The sequence below is a fragment of the Camellia sinensis genome, chromosome 2 (genome assembly GCF_055761805.1).
Source record: "Camellia sinensis isolate YWXY chromosome 2, ASM5576180v1, whole genome shotgun sequence".
NCBI lineage: Eukaryota > Viridiplantae > Streptophyta > Magnoliopsida > Ericales > Theaceae > Camellia > Camellia sinensis.
Genome location: NC_138962.1, coordinates 94007077 through 94026626, shown reverse-complemented (window position 1 = coordinate 94026626; position 19550 = coordinate 94007077). Strand labels below are relative to the sequence as shown.

Here is a 19550-nt window from a genome sequence, read left to right as displayed (position 1 = left end):
ATTTATTTATTTTTTTTGGCATTAAAATATATAAAAAGATAAAATAGATTAAAAGGGTTAATAAAATAAAATATCACATCAAATTCATAATTATTTAATTTTTTCTCTCATAAACATCATATTCAATTATAAAAAAAATTCAACTATCTTCTCAAATACAAATATTTTAACCTACTAAGGGTTAGTTTGAAATGTGGGTTGGCATTTTGAATTTTTTAGCATGGGACTAAAAATTTTCGTTTGGAATAAGTTTTTTAGTTTTTTTTGATTTTTGTGAGAGAAAAAATAAAATGATTATGGAGATATGACATTTTGTCCTATTTGACTAAAATAACCTATTTTATTTTATATGATTATTTTAGTCCAACTTTTATCTCAAATGAGGCTTAAAATAGTTAAGTTCCCAAACGAAATCATAATATAAAATTAAATTAGCAATAGTCAATTTATTGATTTTTTAATTTTTTTAGATTATATTATCTTTTTATTTTTTTATATATATTTTTTAAAAAAAAAAAACTGACTTTTCATTTACGTCTTAAAATAAGACAAAAATCAGAATAAAACACAGAGCACCTGCTATATCTCTATATATAGATGGGTCGGGATGCGGGATTCGATAGAAACACAAACCAACACCACCTCTGTGTCAAAGGTGAATATTACGGAGTTTCAGAATTTTAGAGAGAGAGAGAGAGAGAGAGAGAGAGAGAGAGGAATGGGGGCTTGCTTTTCGGATGTGAAGGGAGGGCAAATGGCAGTTGGAGGGGCCCAACAACAGACAATGAACAGTGGCGGTGTTAGTACTACTACTGGTGGAGCCGCACACAACGATGCTGTCGACTTTTTCTTAAGAACCAAAGGTCTTAACGCTCTTTTCACGCAAATTGAGGTATATTTTGCTTCTCTTTTCTCTGCAATTAACAACCACCACACAAACAATGACCCCTTACCAATCACACAAAACCCTAATTGTCATTGTAACCCTCCCTTGTGTTGTGTCCACTTTCATCACCACACTTGGTCAATGTTTATCCTCTTTTCGTTCGCCTGATCCCATGGCAAAGAGATCAAAATTTCTACCTTGGATGGATGTTAAATTCTCCACAATTTTTTAACAATTGCATATCAACTGTAGCGAGTAGATGTCACAGGTTGTCTAATTTTTGCGCAATTTTCTCTGTTTTTTCTTCCATCTAACCCACTTTTGACTTAACTTAGTCCTATGTAATTTTATTTATTTATTTATTTATTATTATTATTATTATTATTATTTATTATTATTTTTTTTTACCAACAAGATTGCGAATAAAATTCGAACCTAAAATACAATTTCAAAAGACAAGAAAAGGGAGAATTGCAAAAAATGGTATGCATTTAAAATAATTACAAAAAAGTTAACCACCTTTCCTAGTTAACCACCTTTCCTAGTTAGAATTTGAGAGTTCTGATCCACTGGAAACTGATACATAATGGACAATAAAGGAACAGTTTGTTGAACTGCACAATACGATAAAGTTAACCACCTTTCCTAGTTAGAGTTGGACAGCAATATTATTCTCATTTGTTAAAACAGAAAAGAAAGAGAAAAGCAAAAAGAGGTATAAGCCAAGTGAATCAGATGAATCCAATGCAGCGATGTTGACAGACAATGTTATGGAAACACTGTAGTAGGGATTTCTATCTGTTTGCTTAGATAGGTTGACTGCATTGCCATTGATCTGCTGATCTAACCCAATACAATTTATAAAAGGTGGCAGTGCTCCCCTGAATGAAAACCAAGCAAGATTCTCTATGTTATTGACATAGTTGACTTCTAACAATAAGACAAAGTTGCTGGTTCCAGACTTAAAAGTTTGTCATAGGAATGAGTGAATCTTCTAATGATTTTTAGATTCTTTTGAGTTGTAGCAAGCCTGAGATAAAAAAAGGTACATCTTGAAACTTTGACAATGATATTGGTCCCACTACATAATATTCCTTAATTTTTGCTACTTGTGATATATTTGGACCTGGCCCTAAGGTCTAATTGGCATAATAAATTAGATAGGTTCTTGTATTCTACCGCAAAAAATGTTACGGATATAAACAGACTATAAAGCTAACTTTCGAACAAGCATAAAATGATTCAAATCTATAGGTACGAACCCCCTTGGCATATTTTTTCAGTGGTGTTGTTGGTTCCATGTTCGTAGCATTTTTGTTCTACCATTGACTTTGACCACGAGAATAATTGCTATTGGATTTTAAAGGTTGCTTTTTGATTTTGAACAATGATATTCATATTCCACTTTAAACCACTCACAATATTTTGTCTTTTAGCCTCTCACAGGGGGAGTATGAAAGGCTAAAATTGGAGTGTGAATATCATAATTCTTAATTGTTGGTTTAAAAATATAATTTTTTAGTTTTAACCTTTAGATCATAATAGTACTGAATGGGTCCTTAATTTGTTATTCAAATACACCGATATTATGATATGATACACTATGTACAGTACAAGACAACGCAGACTATAAGGTCATGTTTGATTCACAATACTAATAGTGAGGTATTAATAATCCTATCAAATTAGTGTGGTATTAACTATCCCACCCCTACCCCATTACTAATAATCCTACAAATTTGTTGGATTAATTATCCATTGGATTAATAGTCCTAAACCAAAATGTCAAAACAAACATAGCATGATTGGGCCCACGGATTAATAATCCTAATCCTATGCTTTAATCCTTCTAATCAAACATGCCATAAGTGAATAAGTTCTAAAAGGAGAAAAAGAATTTGAAGGGAAATTACTTCTAGTTCACAACATACTGCTACTGTGGGAGACCTTATTTAGATGAGAAAGATGGCGAGGGTTACAAATTTTGTGATGACAATGTTGAGGATGATAATTATAAACTGTAGGATTGCATTTGCTTATGGTAGGCATAGAAACTGCCACTTACCATTCTTCTGCTTTGTTGTCTTTGCCTTTTGGGCATATTGTGATTCAATCATGTATTTCATTTTGACCATGGCTATCAAATATCATGGCTGTGAATACTTTTTAAAACACAAATTATATAAAAGCTAGGTCTAAATGATATGATTAGTTGGTCAGTTAATTGTCATATTATTCATTAATAATGGTTTTTAAGTTTACTTCATAAAATTTTAAGAAATTGAACAAGTCTGTAAAATTTGCACCAACAACCTCTCTAGAAATGTATAGGACTAACCATTATATTATTTTTTTTAAAAACGTGTCTTTTAGTTCAATCAAGCCGCACTTTCGGTTGCACTTTGTGTTTGGGCTCCACGAGGCCTTCGCGCTTATGTGTGCCTCATGCTTTCACCAACGCCTCCCGAGCAACAATAATACACCACTGGAAAGAAAATACATTGAACTAAACTATATTATCGTAGGGTTCTTTCTTTCTTTCATTTTTCATTTTTCTTTTGGGATAAGATATGTCAGGACCCCAAACCACCCCAAGCTAGAATAGGGTAATGACTGGCTAGTAGTCATAGACTAACAAAGGCTTAATCAAACAAAACATATGGTACTATTAATTTGGAGTATATCCTGATTGGATAGCAGAAGCTTACATATATCCATTTAGAACAAGTGCACAAATTGAAGAAATGGAATCTTATACTACCAACTTAGGCTCATTTACATGGGACCGCAATTGACAACATAAGAGAAAGTACAAATTGAAGTATCAAGCTGGAAATATACAATGACCTCAAAATGTCAAAGCTCTTCCTTCTCTAGGGGATATGCACATATACATGAAGCTTGAATCACATGGTCTTCAAGTACCGTCATCACCTACATATATAGGGAAGAGGGATGAGCCAAAAATCCAATGAACAAAGAGATATATCAAAAGCCATTTTAGAACAAACAAGGATATCTCTAAACAATTTATAATACCTAAACAAAAGTTTACAAAAGCTTAACTAACATTTGAACTACAACATATTATATACTTTGCATTTCAATCATTGTGACAATGTCCATCTAGAGGGTACTAAACATAACTGGGTCAACTCTAGCTATATGTCAAAGCCACAATGTGGTAAGACCTCTCAATGACAAAACTATTAGTATATTTTACGGCCCTAATAGTATCTTGGATCAAAACCATGGATGTCATCTTTATACATTGAACATAGCAGACATATGATATTCTTGAGTGATAAAAAATTTCACATCACTCACCTTAACCCTACAGAAGTATGTTAGTCCACAAGATAATTAACCTACATAAGCATAAGTACAATGCATATCGGTACATGATTCAAACATAACAAAATCAGGGCAATTCACTTTGTTGAAGAACCCTACCCCCAAAATTAAGTCATCTAAGATAATTCAAGGTCCAAAAATCGTGTTTAGAGTTTTAAAAGTCTTACATTATGTTTTAGGGCTAAATATAAGATCAAAGAGGGAAAACAATAAAAATATTGGTTTCCAGAGTCTTGCTTGAGTGGCCAACTCATATGAGCTAGCAAACTTGGTGGATTAATTTCAAATGGGCGTATCTCCTTCTTTAAAATTGGAAAAAACTTGCATCTAAATTGAGGCCTGGAAGTCTAGATTCCAATGGTGATGGTCTCATATTGAAATTCTAATAGAAAGTGATATCGTCAAAAGAAGACAAGGTGCTGTTGGGGATTTTGGTCATTCTTGAACAACTGGCTACTATAGGCCATCGTCAAAAGTCTAAAAACTCATTCTAGGATCCTCTAAGGTATCTAAGAACATGAAATACAATACCTAAAAGTCATAAAGAGAGGAGGGCCTCATTATTCTTATTAAATCTCTTAGAATTAAGGATTTCTCCCAACAAAAAAGGGTAAATCCAATTCAGACATGGTGTCCAACCCTAATTCCTTCAATATATGGAGCATGGGTACTTTGACAAACATGCCTTACCAGTACTGGGTACATATCGGGTACTGGTACTTCGTATGGTACTTCTGCATACGTACTAAATACACGAAAGACATATCCAACTTTTTTTTTTTCTTAATTTTTGGCATACTGAGACATACTTAGTATTAGGGGTGTAATCAAGCCGAGCCGAGCCGAGTCGAGTTTATCAATGTTCGAGCTCGGCTCAATTTATTTCGAAGATGTTCGAGCTCGGCTCGAGCTCGAAATGAGCCCAAGTATATCGGCTCGAGCTCGGCTCGCACAAAATTTGTCTAACTCAAGCTCGGCTCGTTGTGGCTCGTTAGCCAAGTCAAACTAATGGAAGACATCAAGCCTACTACACTACACATAAATAGAGACGATGTGGGACAAAAATTGCTTGACATTTGATACACTAAAATGACGTCGTTTTGTTGTTGAGAGGACTTGCACGAGAGTCCCACATCGGTCCAAGACAGGAGTGTGGTCAAGAATGAGTGCTTATAAAACTCCCCCACATGGCCATTGTTTCTCCACTTAAGTAAAGCAAATAATTCCAAAATTGTTATATATATATATATGTGTGTGTGTGTACGCATATATATTATAGAAAATAAACTTGTTTAGTTTAAATTTTATTAATTAAATTTACACATATATAATAGAAAAAAAATTTGAAAAGTAAAATATTTTGTTAATTATATTTACGTATATATTATATATATAATCATATATATATATATAATATATAATACAATTACATATATATATATATATTTGAGCTCGCGAACCTATCGAGCCGAGTATTATTGAACTCGGGCTCGGCTCGTTTGTTAAACGAGCTTAAAATTTAAGCTCGAGCTCGTTTATTTAGTAAGTGAACCGAGCTTAAACGAGTCTTAACGAGCCGAGCTCGAGCTTGTTCATGAATAGTTCGGTTCATTTGCAACCCTACTTTATATATACCTAAGCCGTACCCATACGTCAATTTAAACAATATTTTCTTCTAATATAAAGATAAAGTTAAATTTATTGGACTTCTTTTTTATTTTTATTTTTATTTTTATGCTTAGCATGGTCTTAAAATTGAGCTATGGTTTGTAAATTATTTAATATAATGACATTTTTAGTTTATACTTTTACTTTTGGCATTAAATGTGAATTGTAGGTTGGATTTTAACAAATTAAATCATGTAACTATTTTTTGCATTATTCCAAATTAAAAATACATATTTGTTACAAACGTATCTACCTGTACGCGTACCCTACTTTTTTTAAGTTTTATTGTATTGACGCACTCATATTGTACCAATACCAGTTCTTGTACCTGTGCTTATAGCCTTCAATTAATCAATTTGAATTCACTTTAATCATGTTATTTTGAGATTACAGAAGAGATTAGATTACAATTAATGAATTTTACCTTAATTTTTAAGTTTGTTGTAGAAACCTTGAGCTGTACTGTTTCTTCCATTTTACTTCACTTTCTCTTTAACTAAACACTACAAAATTCTGCACAAGTTCCTCTCCTCTCTCTCTCTCCCTCTGCTTTTATAATTTCGGAGTTTTAAGTTTGTTTTAGAAACCTGGACTCTTTCTTCCATTTTACTTCACTTTCTCTTTAACTAAACACTACAAAATTCTGCACAGGTCCTCTCTTCTCTCTCTCCCTCTGTTTTTATAATTTCTAGTTTAATTTTATAATTTTTGAAATTTTTAGAGAGACAAGTGTCTCTCACTCCCTCTTGAGTCATGCCTCCTAGTAGGAAGTGCGGTGTGTGCTTTATCTTCCAACTTCTTAGTCACTATTTTATCTTTATTAATCATGGTTAACACTTATTAATTGAGATCAAGTCAACTAAGCATGTTTAGCCTTGTTAATTATGCTCAAGGTTAACGAATTCCAATTAAGTCCACTAATCATGTTTTGTTATCAGTAATCTAAGTTTTATACAATGAATAGAATCTAGCAACATTAGACCAAGGCGTTTACGCATCTTAATTAAGGGAATAAAAGCATGCAGACTCACGTTATGTATAAAAGAGTGTCTCCCTAGTTATTGTCTCTAAGTTCTAATTCATTTCATATCAAGTGAACATGTAGAGAACCCTAAACAATAAAGATAACATATTGAGTCTTACTTCTCAAAACAAACAATATAGCATGCCATCCAAGATTCTTATAGCAAACAAGAAGGCATAACTCTAAATGTAATAAACTAGTAATGAAAATAAGAAATATGGAGATGTAAAGGAAATGTTAACAACTAGGGTGTTACACATAGTTGATTTTTCTAAGGAACTTGTGGCTCTCTCTTTTGTAGAATCTGTCCATGCAATTTTATTGTTCATGATGTGATAATGTATCTCAATTTTGAACCGCAGTTATCTCTATCCGCTTCCAAATTACTTGATCGTGACATTGTTTCCAAGGTAAGCTTTTCTTACTACTAAAACCATATGAGAACTGTATCTTCTTTGTGCAATGATTCTGTTGAATTATTTTTGTGGATACAGTTGTTTTTGGTATGGTTAATTTTTTTATTGCCATCTCATCATGGATTCATCACTTTTTGTACAAGATTGTCATCATGTTCGTGGCTGTCCTTATCATGATGCTAAGGATAAGCTCAGCTATTATTTATAACTTCTGCTGTTTTGGTTTTTGTGTGATTCTCAGTATATTGACCTTTGAGAAGCTAATATTAGGAGTCAAATGTGAAAGGTACTAAAAGATTGTTCAAAAGAAACCTAGACAAGAGCTTCTAATAGTTGAATCTCGTTTTTGAAGATTGATGTTTTCTACGTCACCTAGTTGTTAGTCGGGAAGCTCACGGGATGTGGTAGTAAAAATGATATGGATTATTTAATTTAATTGAGTGTATAATCTTTGATAGAGTGGAATGGCACCTGTTTGGGATGCAACCTAGTTTGGTTTGGTAATGATACCACGTAAGCCAATTAAGTAGGGATGCTAGTTTCTTTTGCTTATTAAGCAACACCAGGCTGTTTATTTTGATATGAATACAGTTTAGAAGAATGTATGACCCATTCTTGTTATTCTCCTTTTGGGGAATCAATAAAGAGCAGCTTTCACCTTGCGCATTGTGTCTTTCTCGTCCCTGTGACTGATATAAAGCTGTAATTGAAACCCTAGAAGCCATTATCTTCTTGTCCCAACTTTAAGCCAATTCACTCTTAACTATATCTACTTTACTAACTGTTGGCTCTTTCTCTAGTTTCCTCACAACCATCTGTCATAATGTCACCGTATAATTATGTTTATCTTCTCAAATTCACTCTTTATCTCAATGCATGAATTTCAATACCAAAATCTGAACATATGCAATAAGTTTGAAACAATATATCCAAATATATGGTTCAAATTTTTAGAAGTAATGCTAACCTCAATTTAACATCTTTGGCATGACATAGCTATGTTGACAATTCTACATGTAAAGGAAATAATGAGATGATAGCATGCCTTTAGCTCATGTAAGGAGATAAGTATGTTAGATTGAATATAGTCCTTTAGGTTCTAACATCTCTGGAGATGTTTCCCTATGTATACGGAGGGTGCGCACTGCATATTTGAGTAGCCTCTCTTGCCTCTCAAGAAATATTGGGAAGTGGGGCTTGGACCGTAAAAATTTTGAGTTCAATTTACAGCTAAGCCATTTATTATTAAGTACTTACCAGATTTAACAGCAAATGACTCAAGTGTGCAAGAGACAGCGCATAGTTACTTACTCAGTAATGTACTCATTGATATGTACTAAGGTGTTATGCCAGCCCTTATCCTAAGATGGTTTAAACTGAAGTATTATCTTGTTCAATGCAGAGTGATCCTATTGCAGTAGTTTATATAAAGAAAAGAGATGGAGCGCTTGAGGAACTTGGTCGCACCGAAGTGATAATGAACTCTTTGGAACCTGCATGGATTGAGAAAATTAATGTTGCTTATCAGTTTGAGATTGTTCAGCAGTTGGTGTAAGCTTTTTGTACTTGGGATCATCCGATTTATCTTGCTCATTGCATTTAATAGTTATTTTTGTTTATAAGCATTAACAATTTATCTCAAATGTCTACACATTTTGTTTTTTCAGCTTTCATGTGTATGATGTTGATACAAGATACCACAATTTGCATGTGAAGGTATGTTATGGTTTTTGCTTGAAATTCAATTAGCTTCACCGGGTGTAGCTGAGATTTGTTCTCCATTTTGCTAATGCCTCAAGGTTTGACTATGTGATGCCCTAGGTTATCCGTGTCCTCTGTTTGGACACTCAGGACAGTTTTGTGGGTTTTTTTTAAAAATAATTTTAGAATGCTAATTTGGGAGCAAAGTATAATATATGGAAACAAAGAGGGAAAAGGTGAAAAAATAATAATAATACACTCATACATAAATGGACGCTTTTTATTTGTGCGCTAAATATATATCCATATACAAAGGCAATAAAAATGTATAATATATATATTTTCTGTATCATCGATGTGTCCATATCCTAATTTTTTCACAATCAGTATGTCCCGTGTCCATGCTTCTTAGGTTCCAAAGGTGGATTAGTGATTATATTCTTTACTAGTTTGGTGATGTTAAATTTTAGCTAGAGCCAAACTATTACTTATTTAATAATTGAATAATGTCAGTGAAATTTTATCATTGTTTTGACACTCTTTCCAATTTTGTTTTACTCTCTCTCTCTCTCTCTCTCTCTCCAAAGAACCATTCTTATTAGCATATATGAAATTTTAGAGTTGCTTTTCTCTAACATAAATATATTCACACAACAAGAAAGCAAGAGAGAGCTTTTTTTTTCTTTGTATTTTTTCTGCTTTTCATTTTGATTCTTAAGCTTATTTAGGAATGCTACTATTATTAATTCTCGTAACTCAAGAGATTCATCTTGTATAATGAAGGGGTCAACTCTGAAATTTGAGGATAAATTAAGTTCACATGCTTATGAGTATAATGAGTTGTGCCCAATGAGTAGCAACTTCTCTCTAGATTAACAAATTGTTAGCAGCTTTTCATCATAAGAGATGGGAAAAAATTGCAGATGATGAAGTTTCATATTTTGGTATCCTGCAGACACTGAAGTTGAAAGATCAAGAATTTCTTGGTGAAGCCAGTTGTGCTATATCTGAGGTAAGTTGCCTTTGATCTAAGGGATTCACTTAATAATTATTGTGTTCATGTGCTTTTGTGACCATATTAACTCCACATATATTCCGTTAGTTTCCTGTTTATGGGTAGAGCTATGTAATTCAATGTTGGGTCCAATTTTTGCAACATGTTTGGTTACTTCCATGATGTTCAACCGAAAGTGGCAAAGAAGTAGCATTACATGCCCATGAAAATGCAGAAAATATTCTTGGCATACATGTATTGACAGAAGTTTCTATTCTTAAAATTGTATGGATACAAACACGAGGCACGGATGTGATTCGATAGGAACACCCAACAAATTTCAAAAAAATTTAAAACACCACTTGTGGCAGGAACATGGAAACAAAATAAGTAGAGATTTATATATACATGAAAATAATTACAATTTATTTTTTTAACATTATAAATATTTTTATATTTATTAGAAGTAAGAAATCATTTTCACAATTTTTCTGTTTGAAAAGAAGTGTGAGCAAAAAGTTGATTTTTTTCTTAATTAGTTTAATTCCCAAACAAATTGGAAGCTTTAAGCATCTCATAGTCCTAAATTTAAAAAGGCCAAAGGAGGAGAGATAGGTAAGTATACATCCATATTATTTTGATTTTAATAGTTGACTTTCATTTTATTTTCTTTAATTTGTCAAGTGTTTCATGTGTGTTAATAACACATGACTTCAATTGTCTGAAGTATGTGGAGTTCTAAAAAAAAATTGAAATATAATAGGATTTGGATGTAAATGAAATTTTAAATTTTTTAGGCCGAACATGCTTTGGATACTTCACACATACATATCCTTTACTTAGATATGCATGAAACATTGTAAACTTGAACAAAAAAACTTAGGATACAATGATAAAAGAAAACAATTTAGATTTGTAGGAATTAGTGTTATGTTGCCCTTTTTAAAAAAATTATCTTTAAATGATATTTTCATATATATGATATATAATTAATTTATCAAACTACATATTTTGTGTGTTCCCATGTGTCGTGTCTTGTATTTTTTGAAGATTAATGTGTTGGCATGTCTGTGTTGTGTCTCATGTCCGTGTCCATGCTTCTTCAGTAGAGTGCTTACTATTCTATTTGAAAATTTGTCTTTGCACAAACTACAGTTTGCTGCCTTATTTTGTGGTATAGTTCACCAAAATGCTCAGTTTCAATAACAACAATAGGCTGCCTTACCCCAATTTTAACGAAATATTCACTTGATAAGCATTATCATTAGGAAAGCACCCCAGATAATATTGCCGCTTGCCTGAATCCTTTGATTTGTTTTAGAGTGTCAATGTCGGCATAACAGAGCATGGTCATGAATTTTCTTACCTGACTTTTCAAACTACCAACTATTTTTAAAAATGTACTAGCAAATGACTCTCATATACACACCTCTAATAGATGTTTACCAAGGAACCATACTGCTACCAAACTGTTTGGCCGGAGATTCCTTTTTATGGTGTAGGAAGCTATGAAGGTATGTGTATTGTAGGAATGGCAACGGGGCGGGGCGGGGCGGGGCCGGGGACTACACTCACCATCCCCGATCCCCGATGGCTGAAAAATCCCCGTCCCCGTCCCTGATCCCCAGCGGGGGAACCCATCACCTCCCCATCCCCATCCCCTAACGGGGATCGGGTTTCCCCGACCCCAAAAAATCCCCGAGCTTCAACACAAGAACAACAAATCAATATATATATCACTATGTTTTATCATCATCAACAAATACAGATTTAAATTTAAAAAAAAAAAAAAATTTAATCACAGATTAGATCACGCGTGCACACACACACACACACACAGATCTAACAGAGACATATCCATCGTCTGGCATAGATCTGAGCGACGCCGTCGGTGGGTTCGGTGGTGGTGACGGAGATCGAGATCGAGAGTGGTTGGCGGTGGCGGTGGGTTCGGTGGTGGTGACAGAGAGACAGACCTTGTGCGGCGGTGGTGGTGATGTCGCCGTCGGTGAGAGAGAGGAGGGGTCAGGGCCAGCGGTGGTGGTGATGTCGCCTGCGAGAGAGAGAGTTAACAGAGAGAAGAACGAGAGAGTGAGAGAGAGAGTTGAGATGAGAGTGAGAGAGAGAGAGATAGATCTGAGTTAGAGAGTGAGTGTAAGAGCAACACAGTAAGTGATATATAAATCTAATACACTGGTTTGGTTTATTATAAATATAATATACGGTTTGGTTTATTATTATTATATATATATAAGGGGTATAAAAGTAATTTCACTTTGGGGAAATTCGGGGATGGGGCCGGGCCGGGGCTTAAACACTGATCACCGTCCCTGGTCCGAAACAGATCGGGGATTGATTTTCAAATACCGTCTTCTCCCCGTCGGTGGTATTTTTCGGGGAAAAACCGCTCAAATCAGGGTCGGGATCGGGGATTCCCGTCGGGTCGGTTTCAAATTGCCATCCCTATTTGTCAGTGTGGTTGGTAGTGTCTCTAACAATGCATGTGTCCTGCCACATTTTAGGTCCATCATTTCATGCATTAAGTATGGGTACAATATTGGTCAAAGTTATGAATCAGCCTCATATAAAAAACATGAGCAAACTCTAATTGGGGAGGTATGGGGAGCCACATTTCAAAGCATTTGGACGTGGATTTTTTTCTGGAGGACAGGCTTGTTACCTCCCATAAATTGGAAAGGCATGCACGTCCTTCCAAATTGTGCAGTAGATTCTAAGACTAGGTGTTTGTGATCAAAATATGGTGCGTCTATAATTAAATATATATGCATTTTGTTTATTTTCAAAAAGAGGCATTTCCTTGTGATTATTCTATCCGAAAAATTCTTGCAAATTTCATATACGGGAGGCTAATAAATTTTACTTCCCTCTTTTCTTTTCTTTTAAACAAATTGAGATTGTCACATTCCTGGGCTTACACCAGTATATGTCTGAATTCCCCTCTATTAACTCATGGCAGATAGTGACTAAACAAAGTCAAAGTTTGACCCTAAATCTTCACAATAAAAATGGGCAAAGAGGTCTGAAAAACTTGGGGACACTTACTGTCCATGCTGAGGAAACTGTTGCTTCAAGGAATGCTGTTGAGATAACATTTCGCTGTTCGCACTTGGACAACAAGGACCTATTTTCCAAAAGTGTATGTATATGAAGCAGCTGTGCTTATGAGTTCTATTTTTACTCTTTGGTTTTTTGGCTCTTATTTGTTTCTTTCCTTTTACTCCTTTCAGGATCCTTTCTTAAGAATATCTAGGATTGTTGAGAGTGGAGGTTCTGTTCCGATTTGCAAAACAGAAGTTGTCAACAACAACTTGAATCCAATTTGGAAGCCCGTATCTCTGACTATGCAGCAATTTGGAAGCAAGGTAAGCTTGTGAGCCTTTTCTGATCAGTGGCTAGACCTTGTTTTAGGTTTGATATCTGTGGTTTTCTTGTGTCTTTGTACCAGTAAGGAACTTAAGAACTGCCTGAATGGAACGACTATTGGGATTTTGCATTATTGACTTGGAAATGAAATGCCCACTAGAGATCATTCTAACCAAAAAGAAAACCGTGTTCAGAATCCACTTATATTAACCAATATGCTATGATGATACAAATGCAGGTTATTAATTTTTCTTTTCTACATGTTGATTGGTAACAATTCACTTGGTGCAGGATAACCCATTAGTTATTGAGTGTTTTGATTTCAATAGCGATGGCAATCATGTACTTATCGGGTAACTATTCCCATCCTCTCTTTCCGATTAAGTTTCTTGTTTTATATATTTTCATTTAGTTATTCTGGTTGGGTCATAAATACTAAATCTGCAGTTTGTTGTTAACAGTAAACTTCAGAAATCGGTGGTGGATCTAGAAAAACTTCAAAATGAAAAAATTGGTGCAAATTTTATTTTTCCGCCTTCTCGTAACCGTGCTCATGACAAGGTATTTGTTTCTTACTTGGAAATAGTTTTTAGCTACACATTACATGTACCTGATGCCTAAAAGCCCTTCTATTTGTCTATCTATAGGTTCTAAAGGGCCAACTGTTTGTTGATGGCTTTTGTGAGAAGAAACTGTACAGTTTTCTTGATTATATTTCTAGTGGATTTGAGCTGAACTTCATGGTAGCTGTTGATTTTACTGGTAATCAACTTTCAACATTCTAGAAAACTACTTTATGGAGCCCGAAAAAGAAGAAGAAAATAATTACTTTGTACTGCAAGTTGCTTGTTTCATACACTGAAGTTTATATTTTTTCCAGCTTCAAACGGAAATCCTCGAAATCCAGATTCCTTGCACTACATTGATCCTACTGGGCGGTTGAATGCTTACCAGCAGGTAAGGTCGTGTGACCATGGATGTTCTCAAATCTGGGATATAGTTTTTTCTTCATGTAATTGGCATAATTAGTCCAACCAAACACGATAATTTAGTCAGATCGGAGATACCTTATAGTGTGATCTTTAGCATAAGTTGCATAACTGATATTTTTATGGCTGTTGCATTCAATAGAATTTTATAGACTCTTGAATTTTTCCAATGGGGATAACCACCACACCTTGTGGTGCGAGAGGTGACGGGGTGCCAACCCATATTGGTTGGTCAAGGGGTTGACTCCCATACCCCTTCCTACAATGATTTAAGGATTGGCTCAAGCAACCTATCTTACTAATAAGAAAGGCACTATAAGTAGTGATCATTTCTTCCAAGTGGATTCCCTTGTGTGGAATATAGGTGCCCACATTATATTATACAGCAATGGTAGGGACCCATAAAATTTATCCAGAAGAAGCGCATTATGTGGTTGAGATTCATTTCAAGTGTGGATCCCACTATACAAAAATTGAATTTAGACCACATCACTTTTCGGGGTAACTATTTTGGCATAATATACAAAGAGGGGATGCCTCAAATATATGAGAGGGAAGAAGAAAATACAACGGTACAACCCAATCTAATAGAAAATTATATAATGACATTACAAATATTATAAATACATAAATCTTGTAACATCCAAAGTATTTTGTTTTTGAATTTAGTAGAAATACATCTTGGTTGTATATTGTATTGACTGAACTCCTTATAGGCCATAATGGAGGTTGGGGAGGTTATACAATTTTATGATTCTGATAGACGCTTTCCTGCTTGGGGCTTTGGTGGAAGAACATATGACGGTTCTATATCTCATTGTTTTAACTTAAATGGAGGTGCAAGTGGCTTTGAGGTAAAATTCTCTTCGCAAGGAATTAAGAGATATTGTGCTGCCATTGTCTTTTAATTACTGCTAGATGTTATATCTTCAGAAACTCTTCCTATGTTTATTCCCCTTGTTCTGTTTTTGATTTATTGCTAGTCCAATTTTTATGCTAAAGAACCAAGTGTAGTGAACCAATGTTTTTGAAACTCTGATATTGATTCAAGAATAAATGAATTGGGATGTTTTTTGAAGGCCAACAAGTATACAAGTCAATATGTTGTTTAATATTTCAAGTTAATAGTAATAGCCAGAACAAAGAAGATATGAAGCAATTAATATGATGTTTATCGTAAGAAGAAAAGTTATGGCAATCAATTTCATGTTTGTTGATGAGGTTTTTTGATATCTTCTCTGATTTCACGGATGTCAATAAGATTCTTTGATATCTTCTCTAATTTCATGTTAAGGTAGATCCTTCCAGCCTACCAAAGAGATTGTGGACTGGAGTATTATTTCTTTTGTTCTTATCATGCGTCTTACATAGTTCTCAATTATTCAGCTCTAAAGTGAAAATGTTACGGCATCAACTTTTGTCCCTGTATTTTATGTGGTGTATTCAATTGGAAATATTTATGACCTGTTGTGCTGGTCAATATACTTTAACACAAACCATTTATATAGACTTTAGAAATATGGGAATCAGATAAATAAATAATAAAAAAGGCCATCCCCTCTAGTGTTTGTTATTTTATTTTTATAAGTTAAATTATTTTGGACAATATATAATAAAAGAAATTAATTTCTCATAACAAGTGTCTATTAATTTCTCATAACAAGTGTCTATTACAAGTCCTAACATGTAGAGAAGTGTAGAATGTGGTGGTGAAATCAACAATATACTTGACCACATTCATTTAGAAAGACGTTAGGTTTTTGATATCGATTCTATTATACATGCTTTTAATGACATGAAAGAATGTCAAACACAATTCAGTATGTCTCGCTTTAGCATATAACTTGTCTATTACATATGCTTTTAATGGCATAAAAGAGCTTTGAACACACTTTAGTATCGTCTCACTTTAGCATATAAATTGTCTTACAATTGTTATCTTTTGTAACTCTATGTAGATACAAAGAAAAAAAAAAAAAAAAAGGAAAAAAGAAAAGAAAAAGAAAACAGAGAAGCTTATGTTATTTTCATTTTAAATTTTTTGTTGGTCTATATGTTTGCCCCCTTTGTTAGAATCCTAGGTCCATTCTGAATATAATAGGATGAAATCAATGTCGTTATTTTAATTTCTTTAACTTTTAGCATTTTTATCTGCTGCCAGAGACTAAAGGAAAAGATACCACTTTTTGAATTGCTATGTTGAGCAGATTTGTCATGCTGTTTCATTTTTCTTTGACTTGTATGTTTCATATGTTGTAATACCAGACCCACACATGGGGAGGTAATCTTAATTCCCAGCTATTGATTTATGTGGATAATGATGCTATTGTCCATAATGAAATCATAAAAATCTGTGATGCTTGCTTGTTATATATACAGAGGTGATGGTCAATTCCATCTTCTTTTTACAGGTCGAAGGACTAGAAGGCATCATGGCTGCTTATGCTAGTGCTTTGAGGAACGTTGCACTTGCTGGACCCACTTTATTCGGTCAAGTGATCAACACCGCTGCAGAAATAGCTGGTCGTTCGCTCTCCCAGGACAGCAGCAAGTATTTTGTCTTGCTTATTATAACGGTGAATGATAAATTTTCATTTTCTGTTTTTTCCTTTTTTCTTATTCTTTATTTTTGCAATAAAATGATTTTGAAACAATTTTACAGGATGGAGTCCTTACTGATCTCCAAGAAACTAAAGATGCTTTGGTGATGGCATCTGATCTACCCCTATCCATTCTTATTGTTGGAGTGGGTGGTGCAGATTTCAAACAAATGGAGGTATATTCTTGTTTTCTGTAACAAATTATTTGCATTACATACTCCTGGACTATTTTCTCATTATTTGACAGATCCTTGATGCTGACAATGGACATCGATTGGAGAGTTCTACAGGAAGGATAGCTACACGAGACATTGTACAGTTTGTTCCAATGCGTGATGTACATGGTGTGTTCTTACTTAATTTGATTTACTATTTCAAAGTCTGTAGAATATTTTGGTTTAGAGTTTTGGCCAAATTTGGGCAGGACACATACTGGAATCGAGCACAATTGGCTTTTTAGTGCTCTTGAGAGTTTAGTATTTCTGGTATTTATTTTCTTTTGTTAAGCTCAGAACACCTCTAGGATAGGTTTGGATGACAAGAAGGTTGAGAGGGAATGGGAATATTATTCCAGATTCCCATGATTCTAGTGTTTGGAACACATCAAAATGGGAAAATGATTATTAATTATCAATTTCAACAAGTATCACTCCCCAATTTAATAGGAATCTGATTCCCCCACTTTCCTATGGGAAATCTCACATACCTAAAGGAATTTTGACCATTTAAGAGTACAAAATAATAATTGGGCTCACAATATTTAAAATTTTATTATTCTCATTGAGGATTCCTAATGAAACCAAATGAATATCATTGATGCAATGACACAAGATTTTTATTAGTAGCAATCATATTACTATTAATGAGATTCTCATTCCCTCTCAAGATTTTTGTTTATGAAGTGCTTCTAAAATATTGTCGTACAAGTTTAAGGTACTTACCTTGTATGGGTAAGCATACCAGTACGGCTAGATGCGTGCAGGATATGCAAAATACATGTCCGGTGGGCAAAATACTTTGGGTGTATGGTTTTTTTGTTGGTACTTCGGGCCATAAATGTAATTTAAGATATAGAAATACTGCATTGTGTCTATTTTTTCAAAAAACTAAAATATAAGCTAATTTTATAAATTACTTGTAAAAAAATATGAGAGATACATAGAGTAAAAAGGAGGAGAAGAAGAAGGCATAGATAGGTTTTTATTGTTGGCTCCCATGCTGTCACATGTAAGTTTCACAACCTGAACTGGGTTTTGAAACTCAGATGATGATGAAGTCAGCTTCATTTCTGTTCGTAAAAGGGACCTTGGTGCAATTCACAAGATTCTAGGTTTCCATACCAACATCTATAATATAACCTGTTTCATCTTCTCTCTCTCATTTTGGAGGTTTTCGCCATGCACCAGGAATTTCTTTTCTGGTCTTTTGCCAGTTGTGCTTCTATTAGCACTTTATCTTGTAAGTTTTGTTTTGTGTTTCTGCAGGTGGACACATATCAATTGTTCAGAGTCTATTGGAAGAGCTACCTGGTCAGTTCTTGACTTACATGCGGAGTAAAGACATCAAACCGCACATTGTTAATCTCACCCAAGCTCCTGTTCAAGATCATCCTGTCTAGAGCTCTTAAAAGAACTTTGGATAAGGAGTAAATATCTTTTTTTTTCTCGTCATGCTTATGAACACATGGTATATAAATAGAATAGAATAGAGAAAAAATTGTACATGTTTAGTAAGGACAAAATACTCTTTTGGCTTGGCAAGCAGTGTTTTGAATTCTTTTAAGCATATGGTATAAGATAGGCAAATGGTGGTTTGTACTCATTTTAGGGTTTTCAGATTGTTGTGGGTCTTGTTAAGGTTCTCAAGATGGGGGTTTTAAAAATGGTCTGTATATTGGATATCATATATTCATGTTGGCCAAGAATTGGTCTTGCTCTACATGGATTTTAAGTTGTATGACAAGCTATGTAAATGGAATGGTCATTCCTTAACAATAATTATTCCTTTACAATGATAAATAATGCTTCTATTTGCAAAATATTTTATAATTTTTATTGAACCAAATATGAGAATAACATTATAATGAAATGATGATTTCATTCCAGTTGATTCTAACAAACCGTACATAGCATAAGGACCGTCGTCATCTTTTCTTTTTCTTTTTAATTTTTTGTATGGTGTGTTAGGGTTGGGTGGTGAACAAAGCTCTAACTTGGGGGAACTAAAATCTTAGGACTGTAACATTGATATTTTATAGTTTTTATTGAATCAAATATGAGAATAACATAATAATGATATGATGATTTCATTCCAGTTGATTCTAAAACCGTACATAGCATAAGGACCATTATCATATTTTCTTTTGTCCTTTTTTATATGGTGTGTTAGGGTAGGGTGGTGAACAAAGCTCTAACTTGAGGGAACTAAAATCTTAGGACTATCGTTTATGTTTATAGTTCTTTGTTTAATGTTTACAAAAAAATAAAAAAATCAATAAATGTTTGGTATCTATTTTCAATTTTAAAAAAATGTGA

General features: G+C 34.0%; 1 protein-coding gene across 1 annotated transcript; it reads left to right on the top strand.

Annotated features, from left to right (window-relative positions):
* Positions 1-563: 563 nt before the first annotated feature.
* LOC114269336 (protein BONZAI 3) lies at positions 564-19054 on the top strand. Its single transcript, XM_082915097.1, has 16 exons — positions 564-892; positions 7295-7342; positions 8751-8899; positions 9016-9064; positions 10005-10061; positions 13021-13200; positions 13292-13426; positions 13719-13780; positions 13889-13988; positions 14075-14189; positions 14308-14384; positions 15133-15270; positions 16828-16992; positions 17079-17192; positions 17264-17360; positions 18501-19054. Exons 1-16 carry the CDS (start codon positions 608-610, stop codon positions 18632-18634), a joined length of 1905 nt encoding a protein of 634 aa, XP_082771223.1. The 5' UTR covers positions 564-607; the 3' UTR covers positions 18635-19054.
* Positions 19055-19550: the final 496 nt, after the last annotated feature.

What these genes read in the sequence shown, in the direction of transcription:
- LOC114269336 (XM_082915097.1), top strand. Translation starts at nt 608, where the DNA reads ATGCGGGATTCGATAGAAACACAAACCAACACCACCTCTGTGTCAAAG. An exon ending in GGCAATCATGTACTTATCGG is followed by an intron (nt 13,781 to 13,888) that starts GTAACTATTCCC and finishes TGTTGTTAACAG; the next exon opens with TAAACTTCAGAAATCGGTGG. An exon ending in CAGATTTCAAACAAATGGAG is followed by an intron (nt 17,193 to 17,263) that starts GTATATTCTTGT and finishes ATTATTTGACAG; the next exon opens with ATCCTTGATGCTGACAATGG.